This window comes from Scatophagus argus, chromosome 1 (assembly GCF_020382885.2).
Source record: "Scatophagus argus isolate fScaArg1 chromosome 1, fScaArg1.pri, whole genome shotgun sequence".
Taxonomy (NCBI): domain Eukaryota; kingdom Metazoa; phylum Chordata; class Actinopteri; family Scatophagidae; genus Scatophagus; species Scatophagus argus.
In genome coordinates, this window is record NC_058493.1 from 19,344,866 (window position 1) to 19,365,117 (window position 20,252).

A 20,252-nucleotide genomic window follows, 5' to 3' on the forward strand; every position below is an offset into this window, starting at 1 on the left:
GAGGTCTAAATGTGAGTCGTGCCTCTTCTCAGACTGACTGTAAACACTTAGCATATATGAATATTAATGTTCCACATTAAAGCCTCGATGACTAGATGGAAGAGTTAATGAGGATAAATAACAGACGGCCAGGCAGTGAAATCTCAGCTCTGACATTATTTATCATCCTTAACTTTTGTCACAGCTCCTTTTTTAGTAATTAATATCGTACAAGAAAGCACTTTGCACTTGGATGAGTGATCTAATTTGTTTAAAATAATGCAATTAAAGAAGCTTGAATTGCTTTATGTTAATGTTACTGATTATATTCCTCGCTGGCTTGCCCCTCCACCAGCAGATAACAAGCTGAACTTGAGGATTGATGTCTGCCTCAGATCTGCCACGTTCATCACGCAAACTACTTAACTGCAGTTTACATGCTCCTTCTCTGCACTGAATCACACAAATCTGCTAGTCAACCAGGGCACCAGCGACTCTGGAAAATAGCAGTTGATAATAAAACCTGAACACAGAGTAAACCTGATTTCAAAACTCAGATCACTTTGCTCCACCCTGCACTACCTCACTTTTAGACTACCTCCAGAAACATATTTATTTTACTTATCTTATTTTATTTTGTGTTACCTTATTTTATTTTATTCTTCTATTATATGTTACTTGTTACGTTCTATGTATGCACCAATCACCAAGACAAATTCCTAGTAATGTGAAACCTCTTCACTTACAATGGCAATAAAGTTCTGATTCTGATTCTGATTTTGGTCCTTTTGAAATCGCAGTACGTCTCCTCTCTGAGGTGCAACTGTGTCAACGATTAGGCAACAACTCCTGGAGTTCGGTGGCTCACGTGATTCAGTGTTTAACTACATTTACCTGCAACTGGTGTTAATAAAATCAGGACCACCATCCACTGACAGTGGCTGGTTTGAAACAAAGCGCTGGGAGCGTGGGGTGTCGGTGGATCCCACAGGGAGCTCTGACATTGGAGTTAGGAGGACACAATGTAACTCGAGGTGAAATATGACATTGGGAACACAGAGAGGGATGAGGCAGTGAAGAGGAGAGCACAGCTGGGAGCAAAAGAGATGTGCACAAATGACTAGTGATGGCTCTGCAGGATATGAGCCACACTTCTGTCTGTCTGTCTGACTGTCTGTCTGTCTGTCCATGGAGAGAATTTACCCTGCAGACCTGAAACTCACCTTTAACAGTTGGGGTTACATCTCTTTCAGTCACACAGACACACACACACACATTAACAAAAGGATTCACATAAACAGTCAACTTTCAATAAACTTTGCCGCATTTATTGCTAATTATGTCCTGTACAAGATTCAGTTGTCTCACGTAAGAAGGTTCCATGGGAATAAACCATTAAGAGTGTGAAACTGAGGAAAATTGAAAGATTTAACCCTGTTCTTAACTTCTCTGCCCCTGAGTCCTGAGTGCCTCCAAGTTAATTGAATGAATAATTAAACACCAGATAAGGTAGGGTTGATAGTCACCCCCAAATACAGCTTCCTCGACATTGCTTACTACAACCAAGCCTCCCTATTTGAAATGTGAAACGTAAAATTGCTAAAGTCCAAGCTTTTCTCTCTACCCACAAATCCTTTCTAATTTACGCATCCATACGTTTCTTTATACTTTCAGAACATTATAATCCATTCCAGGACGCCCGCTCTGCTCTCTTGGCTGATAGGCACCAGCTAAACTCAAATCGATTCTGCGCCACTTTTAGTTCATCTCCAGCTTTTTGTTTCAGCTTCGTTGCCACTGGACTTGCCACATTTACATGTGCGCACCAAATCTGACAACAAAAGCCCTCGCAGTCCTTGTCAACTTGAACTGAACTCGTGCTGTAGCTCTGGACAGCAGATAGACTGTAGAAGGTGTACAAAAAGAGGGTTTAAAAAAAGGCGAGAGGAGATCAGTGTGCTCAGAGATGTTTGTGAGGATGAGCGGAAAGTCAGGGGAAGGTGACAGCTTCCCTATAGAGCTGCCAGTCATGCTACGCAGCACCCGCTCGCGCTATAGAAGACACCTCTTGCCAGCTGAGAACTTATTGATCCAAACTCGCACACACCTGTTCTCCACTTCTTACACTCAGCTTTTCTTTGGAAATCGCTCCCTCTCCACCTCTTCCTATTGACCTGTCAGTCTCCCCTATTAGATATATTTTCTTCTCAGACTTCATCTTCCAGTCTGTGTCAGCCTCACAGTGCGAACTGATCAGTTTTTAAGACCATTTTACTGCAGTGGATTTTAAATCTTTTATGTTTTTTTTTTCTGAATTCAGCTCAATGTATTTTTGTTGGATGATCTAACAAAAAGCAACTTTTAGGTTATGAATACATAGTAGCTTAAAGTGTTTAATCTAGCATTGGATAACAGGGAGGAAGGTGGCTTTCTCAAACCGTATGTACATTTTCATCCAGATTTTCCACATGTATTTTCAATTTCAAACAAAATAAAAATGAATGTCAACATATTTGCAAAACTTGGCTGAGGACAGCTGTATTGATAAAAAGAAAATCAGATAAAAAAAACACGATGGAAACTGGCAGACCAATACATCAGACCTGTGTGTAGTAATGGGAGGCTGAAATCTTCCTTGAATTTTCTTTGCTAATAAAAAAAAAAAGTTTAAATATTTTCATCACATTTTCCAAATTGTTTTTGTTTGTTTGAGGTTTGATCGACGTTCTTTATGTTACTTATGTCAATCAGACCTTCTTGAAATGCTTTCTTCATCTGACTGGTACCACTAACTGTGTGTCTTGATGTAGCCAACATCGAACCACTGCATAACTGTATAGTGCATAGAAACACATATTAATTTGCATTTCCTTCTGCAGCTCTTCCAGAAAGTCTTTGGTCAAGAAGAAGAAGCAATAAATGCATAAAAGGTCTGAAAGACTGCAGCACTGGATTACTTGAACTGAACAGCTAAAAGGTCTCCCACTTAGCTGCAGGAGGCCTGTAGCTGACAAGTTCACGTTTTTACAACTGCAGTGATGAAACTTTCTAGTTAGTTGACATAAATACATACAAATGTCAGCGGTTGTCTTTGTACAGACCAAAAAATGAAATGTCAAACCCACACATTTCAGTAGGTGACAAATAACTGCGGTGCATGCAATTTCTGAAGCCGTGGTATTGATCAATACCCCCATTAAACCTCACAAATACACTATTCCGTGTTATGGGTCAAGAAAATTAAAATGCACTATTCATGGCTATCCAGCCAGGACCAGTGACTGATTAAAAAAAGAACTGACTTTAAAAAAGTTCAAATAGGTAAATAATGTAAAAACAATGTTAAACAATATTTGCTTCGATGTCCTGCAGTACCATAACACTGCATTTACAACATTTATCTAATTCTCGATGTCACAGCAAAAATAGCTCTCAAGCAGCGTACAAATCCTGCCTCCTTCACTACTACTGGCCGGATGATGGAGGGTTTAGCCTGGGAGTAGAAGGTGCTTCTAAAACACAATTCAGGGATGGTAAATCCCTTAAACATTTCACTGTATTCAAGTTAGTGGATGTCTGAGGTGTCATGCGTCTCTTACGACCTTCCTGATGAAATTTGGCTTACAAGGTCAGTGACTTCTTTTAGATCACTTCTCAAAACACACTTTAACAGACTGGCTTTTATGTGATGTTGTCTTTTTACTATCCCCTTTAATTTATCTCTTTTTATCTAAAATAAATATATAAATAAAATATATATTATATTTTATATAATTTATACATTTATATATATAATTTTTTTTTTAAATTTTTTATCCTAAACCTTCACCATTTGTCTATTTAAATTTTGTTTACCGCATTCTATTCAGTGTACAATTTGTCGATTTTGTTTTTAATAACTTGAAAACCTGGTTTTTGAAAGGCCCTATATAAATAAGTTATTATTATTACTGTGTAGTCATTTTATTAAGTCAAACATCTGCAATTGAAGTTAACATATACATTTTGACAGCCCAAGTATATCTTAGTCAGGTCCCTGAGAAGCAGTTAAGTCCTGAAAACCTTTCGTTATTCCTCCCTGACCTGAAGGTCAAATCCTGGCGGATGTAGAAAAAGTGAGATACAGAGAGCTCTGTGGGAAGGCGACAAGGGATCAGCCAAGAGTTAGCAAGTCAGAGATGGAATGTGAGGATGAGATGGAGTGTCGGAGACAAAAGTGGAGTGTGAATCAGGGAGCAGGTGTGAGGGTAAAAAGCGTAAGAGTGTGAGAAGGTTAAGTGCAAGAAGGCTCCATCTAACCATCCTCCCCTCAGACATCCACACTGAGAGGGTTAGTGTGGACATGGCAGAGTTTTGTGTGTGGAGTAAGAGTAACTTGTGGAGAAGTTTATTGTCCCCCTGAGCATGTGACTATCAATAAATCAGCCATATGTGTCTGTGCGAGTGAAGATATGTTGGTAAACCACAGGTTTATGTTCTGGTCATCAGTTTACTTCTTCCTCTGTGTTTCAGAGAGCTTAAGTTTTTTCTTTCACTTTGTCATAATTCTGTAGATGGCCCTAGAAACGACAATACCCATGAGCCTTGGCCACTACTGCAACTGGGAACTGGTAAAATGGAAATATGATTTTTTGTTTTCTTTCTGAGAGTTCCAGATATTGACATCATTCATGCCTGCTACAGCTAGACAGTGCAACTTTTCAGGTTATGCTAGTAGCAACTATAATGTAGCCTCAAGCAGAGACCAGTCTCAACCAACACTGACTCATGTGACATCACCTGAGGCATTTTTTTTTTTTTTTAAATCAGATTTCACGTAACTCTCTCTGGAGCCAATATAAACTTAATATGATTTCTCTTCACATGTGCTGCAGTACTCCCCAGGATCTGTAAACAGGCTGTGATGTGTAAAATCGGAGGAATTCCCCTATATAAACCTTTTAGAAGCAGACATTTTCAAACTCAGAGGCTCATCAGTTGAACCGATGATTCGACCACGAGAGATGGCCTTTGAAAGTGCTTCAAGTGTCATTTAACATTGTCTAGCAAAAAATAAAAAGAACTTTTACTCCTGGTATCCTGGAAAACTCCTCCCATTGCACAACTGCATGTGTGTGTTTAAATTGACATCAGGGAGCACAGGCAGGTGGGTGGGCAAGGAACGTGTTTGATAGCTTCCGACAGAGTAGTCCAGGGTGTGTGCGTGTGTGGCTCGAGGGACCGGTCTGCGGGGAGCTGATTGCGCGGGCTCTCATTATGTGGCCAGTGGCTGTAATGGAGTGTGACAGCAGCGTGCTGTGCTCTGGATCTCTGTCCTTCCAGCCTGCAAAGCCAATTAAACACACTCAGCCCTGCTCTCCCACTGCCTTGCCTTGCTTCACTCGCCGTCACTTGCTCCTTCCCTGCTTCTTTTCACCCACCCTCACCACTTACCTCCTCCTCAACCGTCGGCAGTTCCCCATCCCTGCCTTGTCCATCCCTTATATGCCACTGCTTGTAGCTCACCCTGTCTAACCCATTCAACACTACATCCCTAAGCTCAGTACTTCCAGCACTTTCCTCACTCTTGCTTCTGGCTCTTATCTGCTGTTGTCTACATGACAATTAAAAGCTCAAACTGCTTCTGCATGTCCCTCTATGCCCTTCAGCCTCCCCACACTCCCCACTTTCGGCAACCTAATGTCTGTCTCCCGGTGGCTTTGCAGTAAAGCAGAGATTCTCTTTCTGCACCTTTTTGGGGGGTAGAAAAAGAATTGCTATGCTGCAGGGAAAGAGAAGGTCTGATGACAGCCTCTCTGTGCGCTGCCACACACACACACACAAAAGAAAGATAGAGAGAGAGAGAGAGAGAGAGAGAGAGAGAGAGAGAGAGAGAGAGAGAGAGCAGTACTTGGTTTCTCAAGATCCAGAGCAGTCACAACTACTTAGGAGGAAAAATGCCCTGCAGCACCAAAAACACACATAGTCCATTTATCACTCCCTCATAGTCCCCCAAAATGTGCACACGCACACACACACACACACACAAAGTACACTCACACTCAAATTGTGTGTGTGCCTGCATGCTTTCCTGGACTGGACTCCTGGTTTTTAAGTGTTTAAAATCAAGCCCTGAAAGTGCAGTCTGCAGCAAAGACGAAAAAGTCTTTTGACACTTTTCCCCTCCTGTGAATCCGTCTGACAGTACAACTCATGAAGACGCAATTAGTGGCAGGATTCACTCCCTCTAAGGGAATGCTCGTGTAAAGCATGTGTGGACGTACGACGCTGATGTGCCAGATAAGAGAGAAGGGAGGAGGATGAGAAGAGGGTTTGGTACCTGTTTTGAACCAGCCGTCATTAGTGAAAGACTCTTGTGTCTCCTGAGGTTTATTCCAATACTCCTTAAAGACAGACGGCCCTCGAACTAGGAGCTCCCCTTCTTTCCCCTCCAGACCTGGACGTACCTGCAGTATGGAAGAAAGAGGACAAGACAGACAGTTAAAAATGATTTGAATACAGTTTAAACCAACTATAATAACAATTACAACAACAGCAAAATGAGGTGAATAAAATGAGAATATCCCATATGTTATAGTTATTTCTGGAAAGTATACTGTCACTATCTGTATCCTTTTTGTTGCGGTTTGAAATTCTAAATCAATTAAACTTTTGCTGTGTTACACTTCTGTTTGTCATCCACTGTCCGCAGAAAAAAAATCTGCCAATAGCTTATTCATTCATTGATTACCCAAGTCTCTCTACAATTGCCCTCCACGATTGCGGTGTTGGTTGCGTTATTCAAGACAATCCGAACTTCCACTCCGGGTAGTGGCAACCCCACAGCCCCTGTCAACAAATCAAACAGAAACACACAAAAAACACAAGTCCAAAAAGAATAAGGTCAGTTGAAAGGAAAATTGGATGATTTTTGCGCCTTTTAAAGAAGTTGAACACTTTATGATCAATAAAGTGACTGTCTTGGGTCCAGAATTTCTACCACGGAGGGAGCGCTCTCTTCCAAGATGGCATTAATCTCCCTTTGCAGGGCATAGTTGGTTACTAAATGGTTTGCTGAGCTTGTAAACCACTGAACTGAAAGTCATTCGTCTCAGTCACCAGTCAGCTTACTTGGACAGTAATGGGGATTTTTCGGGCAATGCTTGATGCAGCTGTTTTCTCCAACATCAAGTAAACTCCAAGTAAGAGAGCCGTTTTTCTCTTGGACTTCTCAGACAACACAAATACAACTGCATGTCTTTTGCTCAACTCAAAGAAATGGGTTTTTAAAAGATGAAAAATTATTTGTAAACTGTGAACAGAATTAAACACAATAAATCTGATATAGAATTTGGGGAAAACGCTGTCTTAGTCTCCCTTGTCTCAGTCTTTGTACTGTAGTCAGGATTCTGTTGGGGACAACTGGACATTGTTGGGCCATGCAGTATGCATGTTAGTGGTGCACAGAGAAACTGTCTCACGTGTGACCACCGATCAAACTCTTTAGAATGAAAACTGATAACGATCAGCGGCCGATCAATCTGAGCAACCTTACTCCAAGACACTGCAATCTATCAGGAATATCGAGAGTCTTAAAAGGGTCAAAATGATGCTGAACTGCAGCATCCAAAGCATTTAGTCAACTTCTAATTCACAATAACACCCTCCTCCAACACGATGCCAATAACACTCCATGGACCTGCATAACCATCCACTTAAATAACAGTCTCCACTTTTCCACCTGTTTTATGCCATTTCTGACAAGAAAAAAAAAAAGTACTAACTGTACAGTAGAATTCAGTCCTTCAGTCCTAACTGCTGCTGAGTGCTTGACAGGCTTTTTATTGCAGCACAGTTGCATAAAAATGTCACAAGTGAGTCGGCGAATTATGAAATACAATAAAAACTGTCACACATGCAGTGATTGTTCATAAGTGTGAGTTTAAGTGCAGTAATGTTTAAGTGAAAAGATTAATGCGAAATGTGTAAAGAAAAAAAAAAGTGTTACAAGACCACATGGTCCGACATCACCTGCAGTCTCCATCTGTGTGTGTGTGTGTGTGTGACCTTGTGAGTTAAGTAATTATAGCAAAGAGTGCACAGGGGAAGCACGGAGAAGGTCTCAGTGGCTTTTGTGTGTGTGTGTGTATATGTGTGTGTGCCTGCCTTAAGGCTATCATGCCATTTCACAGATCACTGATTTCCCAATAAAGAGCAGGTCAGGTCCTGATTAAAGAGTGATTCTCTCACTTCATATTGATCTAATCCACTCCACTGCTGATGGGTGAGTGTCCATCACACAACCTCACTCACTAAGTTGCGCTCAGTCCAGCAGGGAAAACCAACTGACCACGAAAGTAACTAGAACATTTGTCAGTGGACAAGCAGGATGACAAATAGGCTCGAGTCAGAAGGTTACACGAGCTGAATGTAGCCAAGTTATAACGATCACCGCGCGATGAAGTGCTGTGGATGGTGAGGACAAGGTGATGCCGTGGTCTGAGCGTTGATTATCTCCTCCGGCGTCCAACTGTTTCTATAACACTCCTAAACAGACAATACGACATTTACGTCAACATCACATTGCAGTTAGTCAGCTGTGTGGAGGTGAGGAAGGAGCCGGGGTGTGAACTTTTCTCACTCACCTCTCCAGACAACTATTTCTGTCACTTTTCATGCCAACAGCCGTGCACACAGTGCATCACTGTGACTTTCTCCCAGGAAAGAGTGTCTGCAAACGTGTGCTGTAAACAATATCACGTCTACAACTCCATCTATGATATCTATCTATCTATCTATCTATCTATGATGGACGATCAGAATTGTTGTAAACAAGCTAGATCAACTAAACCAAACTATTTGCAAGTAGAATTAAGTGCACCAGAAATGTTGGTAATAAACAGCATGTAACAGCACAGATTTGCCCCATCAGACTTCATATGCACAAAGCTCTCAAATCTCAGAAAAGCACATGGTGAGTATAACGTAGTGATCAGAATGATGGCCAAAACAATGGGAGTACTACCCAAAGCCTAGAAGAAGTGAATTATCCTTTAGGACAAACATAGCAAATGAGACAAACCCAAACAAATAACAGGTCAGTGTCTCAGCCCCTCATCCTCTTTTCCTCTGGTCGGGGTGAAGTAGAACAAGTTATTTTCCTTGAGTTCTTCACCCTGTCCAGCAAAAAAACTGCCATCTACAAAATGACAAAAACAGACTCCTCTCCCTCAATGACAAAGTCTCCAAAATCCATTTACAGTGCAATTCAGGGAATCTCTCTCCCCCCTTTACGCCCTCCTCTATCATCATCTTTTTCCCTATCGTGTCAGGACCTTTAGAAACCTTGGAGACTTGTAGCACTCAGGTTTAGATGATTCAACAAGATTAAGTGCCATCCTAAAGAGCACGTGCGGGTTATAAATGCTACATCCTGGGTAGGAAAAGGTCTGTGCGGAGTGGAGAAGGATTGACAAAGGTCCAGATAAGACTGTTCTACAGTTATTCTTGCAAGACTCTCACGAAAGACTACAAAGCTTTGTGTCTCAAATGACAAATCTTTGACAGGATGAGATCAGTAGGAAGACAGACTTAGAGGCATGATGATGTCTCTGTTCTCTAGACCAGCAGACAAAAGACAAAAAGGTTGTAAAGAAGGAAAAGAACCAAAAACTTGAAAGGGGCAGCAGATTCACATAATAACGAGATGGAAAGCACCAGATTCGGATGCGGATCTCACATATTTACATCTAAACAAGGGCAGTGCAACCTAGAAAGCCACACTGCTGTTAATCTGAATGCTCCAAAACTGTAGGATACACCGCAAAATCAGGCCAATTAGATGCCCTAAATATAGTAGAAAATTATTTATAAAATTGCTGTCAATAAGTACATTAAGAGCTGAGTGGTTGGCTATTTAGCTGGCAGGGGATGTAAAAGAAAAAACAGTGTAAGAGAAGGAGATAGAGTGACTTCACTCCTCCACTCTCCTGAAAGTGTTTCCTGTGGTTGCTATTGATTCATTTTAACCTGCTTAAAGAGAGGAGCTGACTCAAACAGGCTCATGCCCGCATACACACAGAAACACAGTGGAAACATCAATAGACCTCTTCAAGCCGTTCTTAATAATCACCTGAGAGGAATCAAACACAGCCTGCTTGGTTTATGCCAAACATAACCTGACAAACAAACAAAACAATACCCCAACCAAACAGCCAGACAGAGGATTACTCAAACCATGTGCAAGCTAATTAGCTGTACTTGTGAAGGGGAAGAGTTGGCTGGGGAACGGGAGGGGGAGGAGAAGGTGGGGGGCAGAGAGGAAGTGGTGAGAAGAAAGCAATCACCACTAGTCTGACCCCATTTTCAGACCATGCCTTTGTTTCTGCGTGTGTGAGGGAGGCGTAGCTGGGATCATGGGGTTTTATCTGATATCACGCCAGAGAAAACTGCCTATGATCACAAACACAACATGTGAAGCCTAAGTAGTGTATCAAACTGGTAAGGGAGGTAGAACAATATTAAAAATATTTGAGAGATATATGAAAAAGATAAGAACCTGAGTGTGTGGTACTGTTCACACCAACAGCTTGGTTTCTTTGGGCGAATGTGCAGAATAATCGAGGCTGAATATAAACAGCAGTGTCGTGCCATCTAGTCGGTAGAATTGCACTTCTATACACTTTCGGCCGAGAAATATGACCATGACGTGTTACAATCTGCTACACATTGCAGTACAACCTTGGAGCCATAATATCTTGATGTATAGAAGCTTTTAATCAAATTTAGCCTCGTTTTAAGACGACTAGTAGATTTCACCAAAAAAAGAAAAATCAGCTCAGCAACACTTAACAGGATGTGCTATTATCAGCTGCTCCACAACAAACTTCAGCTTGGATAGGAAATGGAAAACAAAAACCCCAATCCTCTGCTCTTTGAAGTCATTTTCATTTCAATTAATCTCCATGAAGACATCAAGCACTGATGTAGTGGAAGGAATGACTGATTGCAAATTTGTTGATTGATAAGACATGCCAACTACACGGCGGGCTTGATTATTACACAGCATGGGAGACACCAAGGTTATTTTTTCACAGAAGGTCTATGAAAACAAATTTTAGACAGCTATTTTCAGTGTGAAGAACATCCTATCAGAGGGGGGTGATCGTGATGGACTCGTACCACACCTGCATTCTTTACTGTAATTTACCCTTACATACCAGTTAAGAGGACTTGAGGAAATTTCAAATTCCGATTGTTTTGTCACAAAAGGGTTTTCAAGCTTGAGCACCTGCCTATCATCAGATGCCTTTATGAAACGTTTCTTCTCGCTTCACTTCCTGCCGTTGAAGCTACACTTGGCTCATAACCTCACCACAGTTTGCTTGGAAGAGGACCAATACCTTGACTTTAAACTGACTTTGTGCTGTTAGTGTTTTTGACACTTTGTGCTGACTGACATTATTGTTATCCACTAGAGTTCCATCCATCCATGCATTTTCTATATCGCTTATCCGTCAGGGTCACGGGGGAGCTGGAGCCTATCCCAGCTGACTACGGGCGAGAGGCGGGGTTCACCCTGGACTGGTCGCCAGTCAATCGCAGGGCCAACACACAAAGACAAACAACCACACACTCTCACACTCACACCTAGGGGCAATTTAGAGTAGCCAATTAACCTAATGTGCATGTTTTTGGTATTGTGGGAGGAAGCTGGAGTACCCGGAGAAAACCCACGCAGGCACAGGGAGAACATGCAAACTCCACATAGAAGGGCCCAGACCGGGATTCGAACCTGAAACCCTCTTGCTATGAGGCGACAGTGCTAACCACTGCACCACCATGCTGCCCTCCACTAGAGTTAAGGAGGTAAAATAAACAATTCTGAAACATAGCTCATCTGTGGCTGACCTCCTTGTTTCTCCAATATACATGACTTTTTCCATAATGAGTAAAAGTGTAAGTGTGTGGATATAAGCGTATCGTGCACCTGGAAAGCGTGGGCCCCTGAGAGAGTTGGAAAGTGCCATGCCGATCTCGGTCATGCCGTAGCGTTCCAGCAGCGTGTGTCCTGTGATCTCCTCCCAACGCTGCAGAGTGGGAAGAGGGAGAGCAGCCGAGCCCGAAACCATCAGCCTGGAGTGAGAGGGCGGGGTGTGAGGCGAAACGCTTCAGACTCCGAATAACTCATTGCCATAAATTCTTCCATGCACATCAAACCATTCAACGACATTTTCTGCCATGTAAGGTGGAAACTTTATGTTTCCCTTTTATGTTACAACTTCTGCTTCAAACTGTCACCAGTTTGTACACACACACAAACACTTATCAACAAATAAGATCTACCCATAAGTAAGCTGTCTGTCACTGATTCCACAGCCAGTACCTGATTCTCTCATTGCAGACCGCTTTGACAAAGTCCTTGACACGAGGCTGTGTGAAGTGCTGATCATAGTACTGGATCAGCTTAGAGTAGATAGTTGGGACGGCCATGAAGACATTAACCAGGGGAGTCTTGGAGCTCAACAGCATCTCCCACACCTGGGACAGAGACAGACAGACACACAGGGGTAGGGTAGAAAATTCTTTATATAATAATTATCTTTACTTTTCTACTTTATGAAAGGTAAAGAGGAAGGTACTGTATCTAATGGACAGGTCTATGCAAATTATTTCATTCCTTGTGTATGTGATGGTGACATTTTTCTTTTATTGTAAATGGCAGAGTAAGGTCCAGACAGTAGCCTCATAATAAACCTGTCAACACAAGGCCCCCCAAAAAAAGACAAGAAAAAAAAGAGATTTGTAAAGGTCAGTGGGAGGAAAACAGAAGACTGCTGTAGGGCAAAGCTGGCACGATGGCGAGTTAAAAAGGCCTTCTGCACAGTTTCTTTTGACAAATTTGGCTTTTTGACTGTTACAGAGGGAGCCACTCGTGCCCTTCACTGCATCAAGGATGATGCTTTAAACACACAACAGGATGTTAATGGACATAAACATACACCGTGAACTAAATGCACATATAAAAATAGTGTTTAAATATCACATAAACCCTCTTGTTCAAGGACAAAGTCATTTTATACATCTCAACCCCACCCACTCCACCTCATCCCAAACACACACACAGTCAGGGTACATCACGGTAGACGATGGGAGGATGGGACAACAGCCTGAATTAAGTGAAGGTGAACGACAGCCTCTCTAAGTCCTGCCTCTCCCTCCCGGGGAGACTCCTCCCTTGCTGTCTCCCTTCCTCTCTCAGTCTACTTATCCTCACTTCTTCTTTCATTCTATCTCTATTCCCCAAGTACGTCTTTTTCACCCTCTACTTTCGTCTGACCCCACATCTTCCCTTCATCTTTCGCTCCCCCGTCTCCCCTTCACTCCCTATCTCACATTCACTTACCTTCTCTCTCCATTTCGTAATTTCCTGCTTCGCTGCCTCTGCAGTGTCTCTCTCTCTCTCTCACACACACACACCTAGATGCATTCTCACACACAGAAAGATGCAGTCTTTCCCATCATCCCTCTCACCTGCAGTACCACCTCATCCTTCTTAGTGTGCTAACAATTTCTAAACTCTTCCTTCCACTTCTCCTGTGAGTCACCTCATCATAGAATCACCTAATCTATTATCTACAAACTTCTCCTCTGACCTTCTCCACCTCTAATAATCAAACACAACTTCAGTACAGACACAAAAAACACCAAGGATTAAAGCTTGCCCACAGTCTGATCAGACTGTCTATTTCTCAAAATATCATTACAATTTGAAAAATTGTTGGCATTCACAGTTCACCTATACACACACACAGAAAAAAAAAAAACTCAGAGACGGATTATTAACTGAGTGTGCCCTGACCGTTCTGGGTGGTGTCTATCAAGTGCAGTGGAGCGCTTCCACCAAGTCCAGTCTGGAAGGGAGACGAAGGCAATTTATGTCCGTCAAAGAGCTGGCCTACGTCTAGGGGACAGGATGTGGTGAGAGCCCAGAGCCACGGTCTGCATCCTAAACAACTCAATGAGCTGCTCAGCCCTGTACCCAACACAGCAGCCATTTCTTCCTGAGAATGACTGGATGTTTAACACCAGTGTTCAGGATTGGTGCCGAGTATGAAAAGGTCTATAGAAGATGGCACTGAGGCCCACTCAGGCTTTTAGTCCAGCTATGTCCAGTCCATATCTAATATCAGACTCTTATATTTGCTAATTAGCAAGAAACACAACATAGCCAAAGCTGATGGGAATGTCATTTGCTTCACACCAAATTTCATGACAATCCTTTTAGCAGATAAGATAAGAGATATTTCATCCAAACCCACCTCATGGTGATGCTAAAGGAAAAGTCAGGGGATCAATCCAAGTCAATGCGGTGTATCCTCTGCGGACAGTGAATGTATGCACCAAATTTTGTGCCTATAAATCTAGTGGATGTTAAGATATTTTACAGTATAAATGATTCAGGTGGCGCTAAAGGGAAAGGTGAGGGCATCATCAAAGCCAGTGGGCTTCATCCTCCTAGTGACATGAATGTCTATAGACAACCCATTAAAGTTGCTGAGATATTTGTGTCTGGACCAACGCCACCATCACTAGAGCCTAAAGACTGAAAGACTGAAAGTTTCCTTCAACCTAAATCACTGATGGAAGAAATATTACTTTAGAGATAGCAGTTTTGAATAAAATAGCCTGGCGTAAATGTGTAAGGATATTTTAAAAATAGAAGCGCTATCAGTCAGGCTACTTTAAAATATTAATATGCCCATGCTTGTTGGAATTGATGCATTGTTAAGGTAACTGATGCATATTCTTCTTAATAAATATGTCTGTGATATTACACTTACACTTCCAGTTGACTAATAAGTCTCTCATTTAAATCAAAACATTACTCCCTGGGGCTTCAAATAATGAAACTGAATCTGACCGGTGCTGCGTGAACCCCAGGTAGAGTCTCTGCCTGTGTCACTGCACAACAGCACACATGAAAAAGATTTATCTGCGATTTACTAGATCACAATTCCTGCACTGAACAGTTTTGTCACTATCTCCAGGCGAAATCAGAAAAAAAAAAAAATCAATGGGAGCCTCTGCTGCCTAGGCTACCCTTCAGAGATCTTAGAGGATAGAAGAGACAGAATATCGATCACTTCATCAATGTACTGTAACTTCAGGAGGAGGAGAATAAAGGCTTTTTTCTAAGGCTGAGAGGAGGGGTTTTGTGGTTTGGTGTACAAGGTCAGGGATAACAGCTGAATACAGATAGCTATGACAGTGTAGCAATACCCAAGTTGACAGATACATGTGTCCTTTAAAGACCTTTCCTTTCCATCTACCTTCACTGGCACAGAGCTGTTGAGGTCCTCACATGCAAACAAAACACATTAGAAAACATGTGCATTTACAATCTTGTTTTTTCCAAACACACACACACACACACACTTAGTACCCCATCATGCTCCCCCTTCTCAGAGCCAAACAAGCACTATCATCCTTCAATGTCAGCTCATCGATTGATCCGCTGCTTAAGCCCCTGCCGTGAGTCGGCATTGGTCAGATACAAAGCCACACAGGGCAATTCATCACTGAGCCCCAAACACTTACTTTGACAGTCAGAGAAGAAGGGGGAGGGGGAGGAGTAGGAGGACAAGCTGATAGGAGAGAGGGAGAGGAGATGGAGCGAGGAGAAAGGAAAGAGGAGAATAGTGGAGGGGAATGTGAAAGAGATGGATGTGGAAAGAGTTGAAGGTCTTTTTCAACCCAGCTGTACCATGTCCACAGGATCTCTAAATCTGAAATAATTCTTAGCCTCACTGTCAATGATAGCTTGGCTCTCACAGTCACCTCCCAAGCCTTACAGTACAAATACCTCTTTTGGTCAGGCGTGTTGATTAAAGTTACACTGCACCAAAAGTTACAGCAAGAAAGAGACAGAGACGAACTGCAGTCTAGACCTTCTGAGGCTGGAAGTCAGGCAGCATGACGCATGTGGCGCCAACCCAGAGCGGGCACAGCAGCTTGTTAACAATGCCATGCACGTGGTGGAGCGGCAAGGTGTGGAGGATGACGTCATCTCTGGACCACGCCCACTCTGAAACCAGACACTGGACCTGAGGGTTGGGGGGACAAAGCAGTAAAGACAGGAGGGGTTCAGCACATCATAGCGTTCTTTCAACAAATGATCTCAGTCAGCTTCTTCTGTTGCAGACATTTGTTACATTATCATTCAGTGTTGTCACTCAGTTGTCTTCCAACCTGCTGTATTCACACCTCAATTAGTAATTAGTAATTTGTCTATCCCTCATGTCTAGCAGATTTCTGCTATCATTATAGCTGCTGTGAAACTGAGTATCTGAGTTTTGTGTGACATCTTTGCATTTTTAGCAGTTTGCAGCATGGAAAGGTTACCAACAAACAATAAAATGACCAAAAACTGCTTGATAACAGCATTTTTATGGCTTAAATATTTGATTAAATATTTTAAAGAAGCCAGTTGTTGTTTTGCAATTTCGAATAATATGTTTGGCACACAAATCTGGAATTGTACATAAATTTCTCAGAGAGGTTAAGAATCCTGTTATGTCAACAATAAAGGATTTGAATGTCTACTTTCTAATTTCAATATTTTAAGGTCAAGTGAAGTCAGCTTTATCTATATAACTGACCACATGCAACATCCTCTACCCTTTTCTTTGCATGTCCTCAGACTCATGATTCAAATCTCCACAAACTCGCCACTTAGGTTTATTTTTTTGTCAAAATTAGATCAAGTGATTACGAAGGCCATAGAAACTGAACTTCATCTGCAACCACATCCAGAGCAATCTTAAAACACACTTTTACTCTTTAGCTTTCAGCTGTGCCGATTTGCTGAACACCACCTCTGTGAAGCTTATTCTTTTCAAGTTTTGTGAATTCAATTAAAGGGTGATTTGTACCTTAGACTTCAACTGAACTGCACTATACTGTACTGGTGTTGTCTGTTAACATGACACTCACACTACAAGCTCCTGAGTGGAAAATAACTGAATTAGTCACAGCTAAAAATTGTTGACACTTTTGCAGAAACACACATCAGACCTCATGTTAATGTGGTACTCTAAGAGTCTGTATTTGAAGTCACAGCACTAACACATAGAGCATGTGGGTCAGCGTGGACTGGTCTTTTGTTGCAGGCGCTACTGCAGTTTTTGATCACTCAGGCGACATTCAGTGCCCCTCTTGCACCGTTCATGATGTTGACATATTTCATGAACATCATGCACGAAACACACGACATTCACAGTGCACCTCAATAATTAGGTTAGGGAATTGGTATTCTGTATTCTATTGAAGGAAGAATTGAAGCATGGCTGTCTTTGTAGGCACTATCAGACATTTTAATATCCAAACTGACACAAAAAAAACACCCAATCAATACTGACAAAGACATCAGAAATGAAGGAAGTGGAATTTGGAAGTGGTTCACTGAATTTCTTTTCATTTCAGGTTTGTGTCAAGTCTTAATGCGCATTAAACCAACAGAAAAGCTTTCCAGGAATTCTGACAACCTGATGTTGTTGCCTTCCAGGAAAACAGACAGACTCACTAAATCACTCACTCAGTCACTACCCTGAGCCAGCCAGAGACAAATGAAGCTCCGCCGTCTTTCAGAGTGATTTAATTTTCCACGCTATTGGACATGTAGGTCAATTTTGCTTAAAAATATACAGGAAAATCTTCAGGAGATCTTTAATGGCATAAATTAGCGATTATTCAGAAAGCTTGACTGGAACCAAAGAGGAATGATGATAAATAGGGAGTCAAATATGTGCATGGGGGTGTCTAAACACTAAAAAATATGCATACATACATTTTAAGTGTCTATATTTGTTACTTTTGTGGAGTTTTGGGCAGCCACTTCTTGATCTGCGCTTACACTGCATGAAATAGCATGGAGAAAAACTTAAATAAAGAAAACTTATTGAGTTTCAATCCATCATCAGACACAGAGACTGGTATTTTTTGTCAATATAAGTAACCTTGACTTGAATATTTTTTGCATAGACACATTACATACATAATCTTGCGCAAATCCCCCAAATTTGACATTTGGTTTTATTTTTTTAATGTGACCAGGAGACTGTTTCTAAATTACTTGAAACCTGAAAGTTTGACATCTTTCTACTGCAGTTTATTGTTACTTATCGGTCGGTCAAAATATACACTAATACAATATTTCTATCACAAGTTAACTTCAGCATTGGTTCACACAATTTATTGCTCCAGCTCTAATGTCAGTATAATAGAGGTGCTGCTGATAAACATGCACCGCTGGCAAACTAAAAGCTTAGAAGTTAGAATATATTTTTTTCTTTGACTCCAATGTAATCATGGTTTTAAAACAACATTTACCATGGCTTGGATGCTGTTGTGAGTATGTAGAACTCCCTTGGGCCTCCCTGTGGTACCACTGGTGTAGATGATCATTGCTGGTCGATCAGCCCAGTCTGTGATGCCTGTCTCCTTTTCTTGGGAGTCTGCCCCACCTAAGGTGTCCAGGTCTGAAGTAGGTGGTAGGGTCAGGCATGGCAGCCCCAGCCTCTGTGCCACTGGCTCCAAGGTTTCAGCATAGAGATGCCCTGCCACTAGCAATGAAGTCTGGGAGTCTGAGATGATGTACTCCAGTTCTGATTGAGGGTGTTTTCGGTATAGTGGCACTGCCGTCCCACCACTCATCCAAGCTGCCCACTGGGCCACTGTGTAAGAAGCATCATTAGCACACAGGAAGGAGATTCGCTTGCCTTCCAGCCCTCCAAAGTCAGAGTTCAGAGTGGCACTGATTGTACTTGCAAGACCTAAGCTGCTGCAATACAGCTGCTTGTAGCTGTGACTACCACTGCTGTCTATGATAGCAAGCCTATCTCCAAATGCTGGAGCTCTGGCAAATACTGGTTTCAGTTTTTTCCTTGATGATGGTGCTACAGTCCATCTATGATTCCTTCTTTGAACCATAGTCCCCAGTAGCCATTGCCCTGGCTTCGATGGACAATAAATTCTGTGAGGCGTGACTTTCCAGAGAGAAAACATCCACTTCGGAGAGTGGCAGGCAGCGGGAACAAGTCCAGACAGCATTCTTGAGTTGTTCAGACCCTCCAAAGTAAAAACGTTGTTTTTTCTCACATCCACTCATGTCAAATAACATCTGCGAGGACAGGGAAAGAAAGAGATGTGAGTTTAGTTTTATCACACAGCCCACAAGGTTTAACATCTTCTCTCAAAACATTTAAATATAAATATCGTCCTTACTTAAGTCTGTAATGTTCAATTTCTGACTCTTACTTCTCCTTCACTTTCATTCATCTACCATACACTATATAGACAAAAGTATTGGTATGGGGCTGTTTGTCGGGGGTTGGGCTCGGCCCCTTACGTCCAGTGAAGGGAAATTTTAATGCTTTAATAATTTAATACTTTAACAGTTTGGGGAAGGCCCTTTTCTATTTCAGCATGGCTGTGTCAAAGTGCACAAAGCAAAATCCATAAAGACATGACTGGACTTCTCTTTTAGAAACTTGTGTTGACGTGCGATAATCGCAATTAAAACGGGGACTCGTGAACTGAGGATCGTTTTTTATTCTTACCACTAACGTTGTCGTTACCTGTAACGTTACTGTATCCATTTGACATACAGGTAACTGACAGTTGAAGACGACCCCGATACGGACCGGACTACAGCCAAAATACGGACACTAAATACACTTTCGAAAAAGTACAACATACAACATATGAAGATTTTTCAAGTAACATCTGGTTTTACGCTGTGCCGTTTTACATACGTCCTCTAAATCATTTTCACCTTACCTAAAACAAAAGCCGGCACGTCTTCTTGTAGGACTGCGCAACAGCATAAATCGTCCGGCCTAAAACCCATGACGCTTAAATGGTTCCATGGTTTTTAGTACCAACAAATCCAGCTCCTGTGTGGCAACTGAGGCTTCAAAAATACTGTTTGTAATTGTCCAAGAACATTATATTTTGTTACTTCAATGACACTATACCTATTTAACATTTATCACTGAGCTACATAAAATGATTTAATTGTTTCATGCTTAAATAATGTAGCCTTCTTAGATTTCAACATTTTTGTATTTTGATGTTTTTTAAATGTTACAACTCGTTTGATAGGTGCAAGGGGGGAATAGACAGCTGTTTTCACATGACTATATTATGACTGTAGAGCTACTAGTATGAACTGTGTTGTTGTCTGTCATCCCATGGCTCTTAATTCAGCTTGGCTGGTGACATCCGCTCCTATT

General features: G+C 41.8%; 1 protein-coding gene across 4 annotated transcripts in view; it reads right to left on the reverse strand.

Annotated features, from left to right (window-relative positions):
• Positions 1 to 19,804, reverse strand: part of acsf3 (acyl-CoA synthetase family member 3) — a 32,558-nt gene extending 12,754 nt beyond the window's left edge. For 2 of the 4 annotated variants that reach the window (XM_046389710.1, XM_046389702.1), the window contains exons 1-7: positions 19,596 to 19,802; positions 18,349 to 19,138; positions 15,909 to 16,064; positions 12,344 to 12,498; positions 11,948 to 12,093; positions 6,710 to 6,807; positions 6,299 to 6,425 (exon numbers count right to left, since the gene is read on the reverse strand). In XM_046389710.1, the coding sequence (XP_046245666.1) occupies positions 6,299 to 6,425; positions 6,710 to 6,807; positions 11,948 to 12,093; positions 12,344 to 12,498; positions 15,909 to 16,064; positions 18,349 to 19,068 (1,402 nt within the window). In that variant the 5' untranslated portion in view covers positions 19,069 to 19,138; positions 19,596 to 19,802. Of the gene's footprint in view, positions 1 to 6,298; positions 6,426 to 6,709; positions 6,808 to 11,947; positions 12,094 to 12,343; positions 12,499 to 15,908; positions 16,065 to 18,348; positions 19,139 to 19,595 lie in introns of all 4 variants that reach the window. The other 2 variants (XM_046389693.1, XM_046389720.1) reach the window with 2 other exon arrangements.
• Between the last annotated feature and the right edge of the window lie 448 nt (positions 19,805 to 20,252).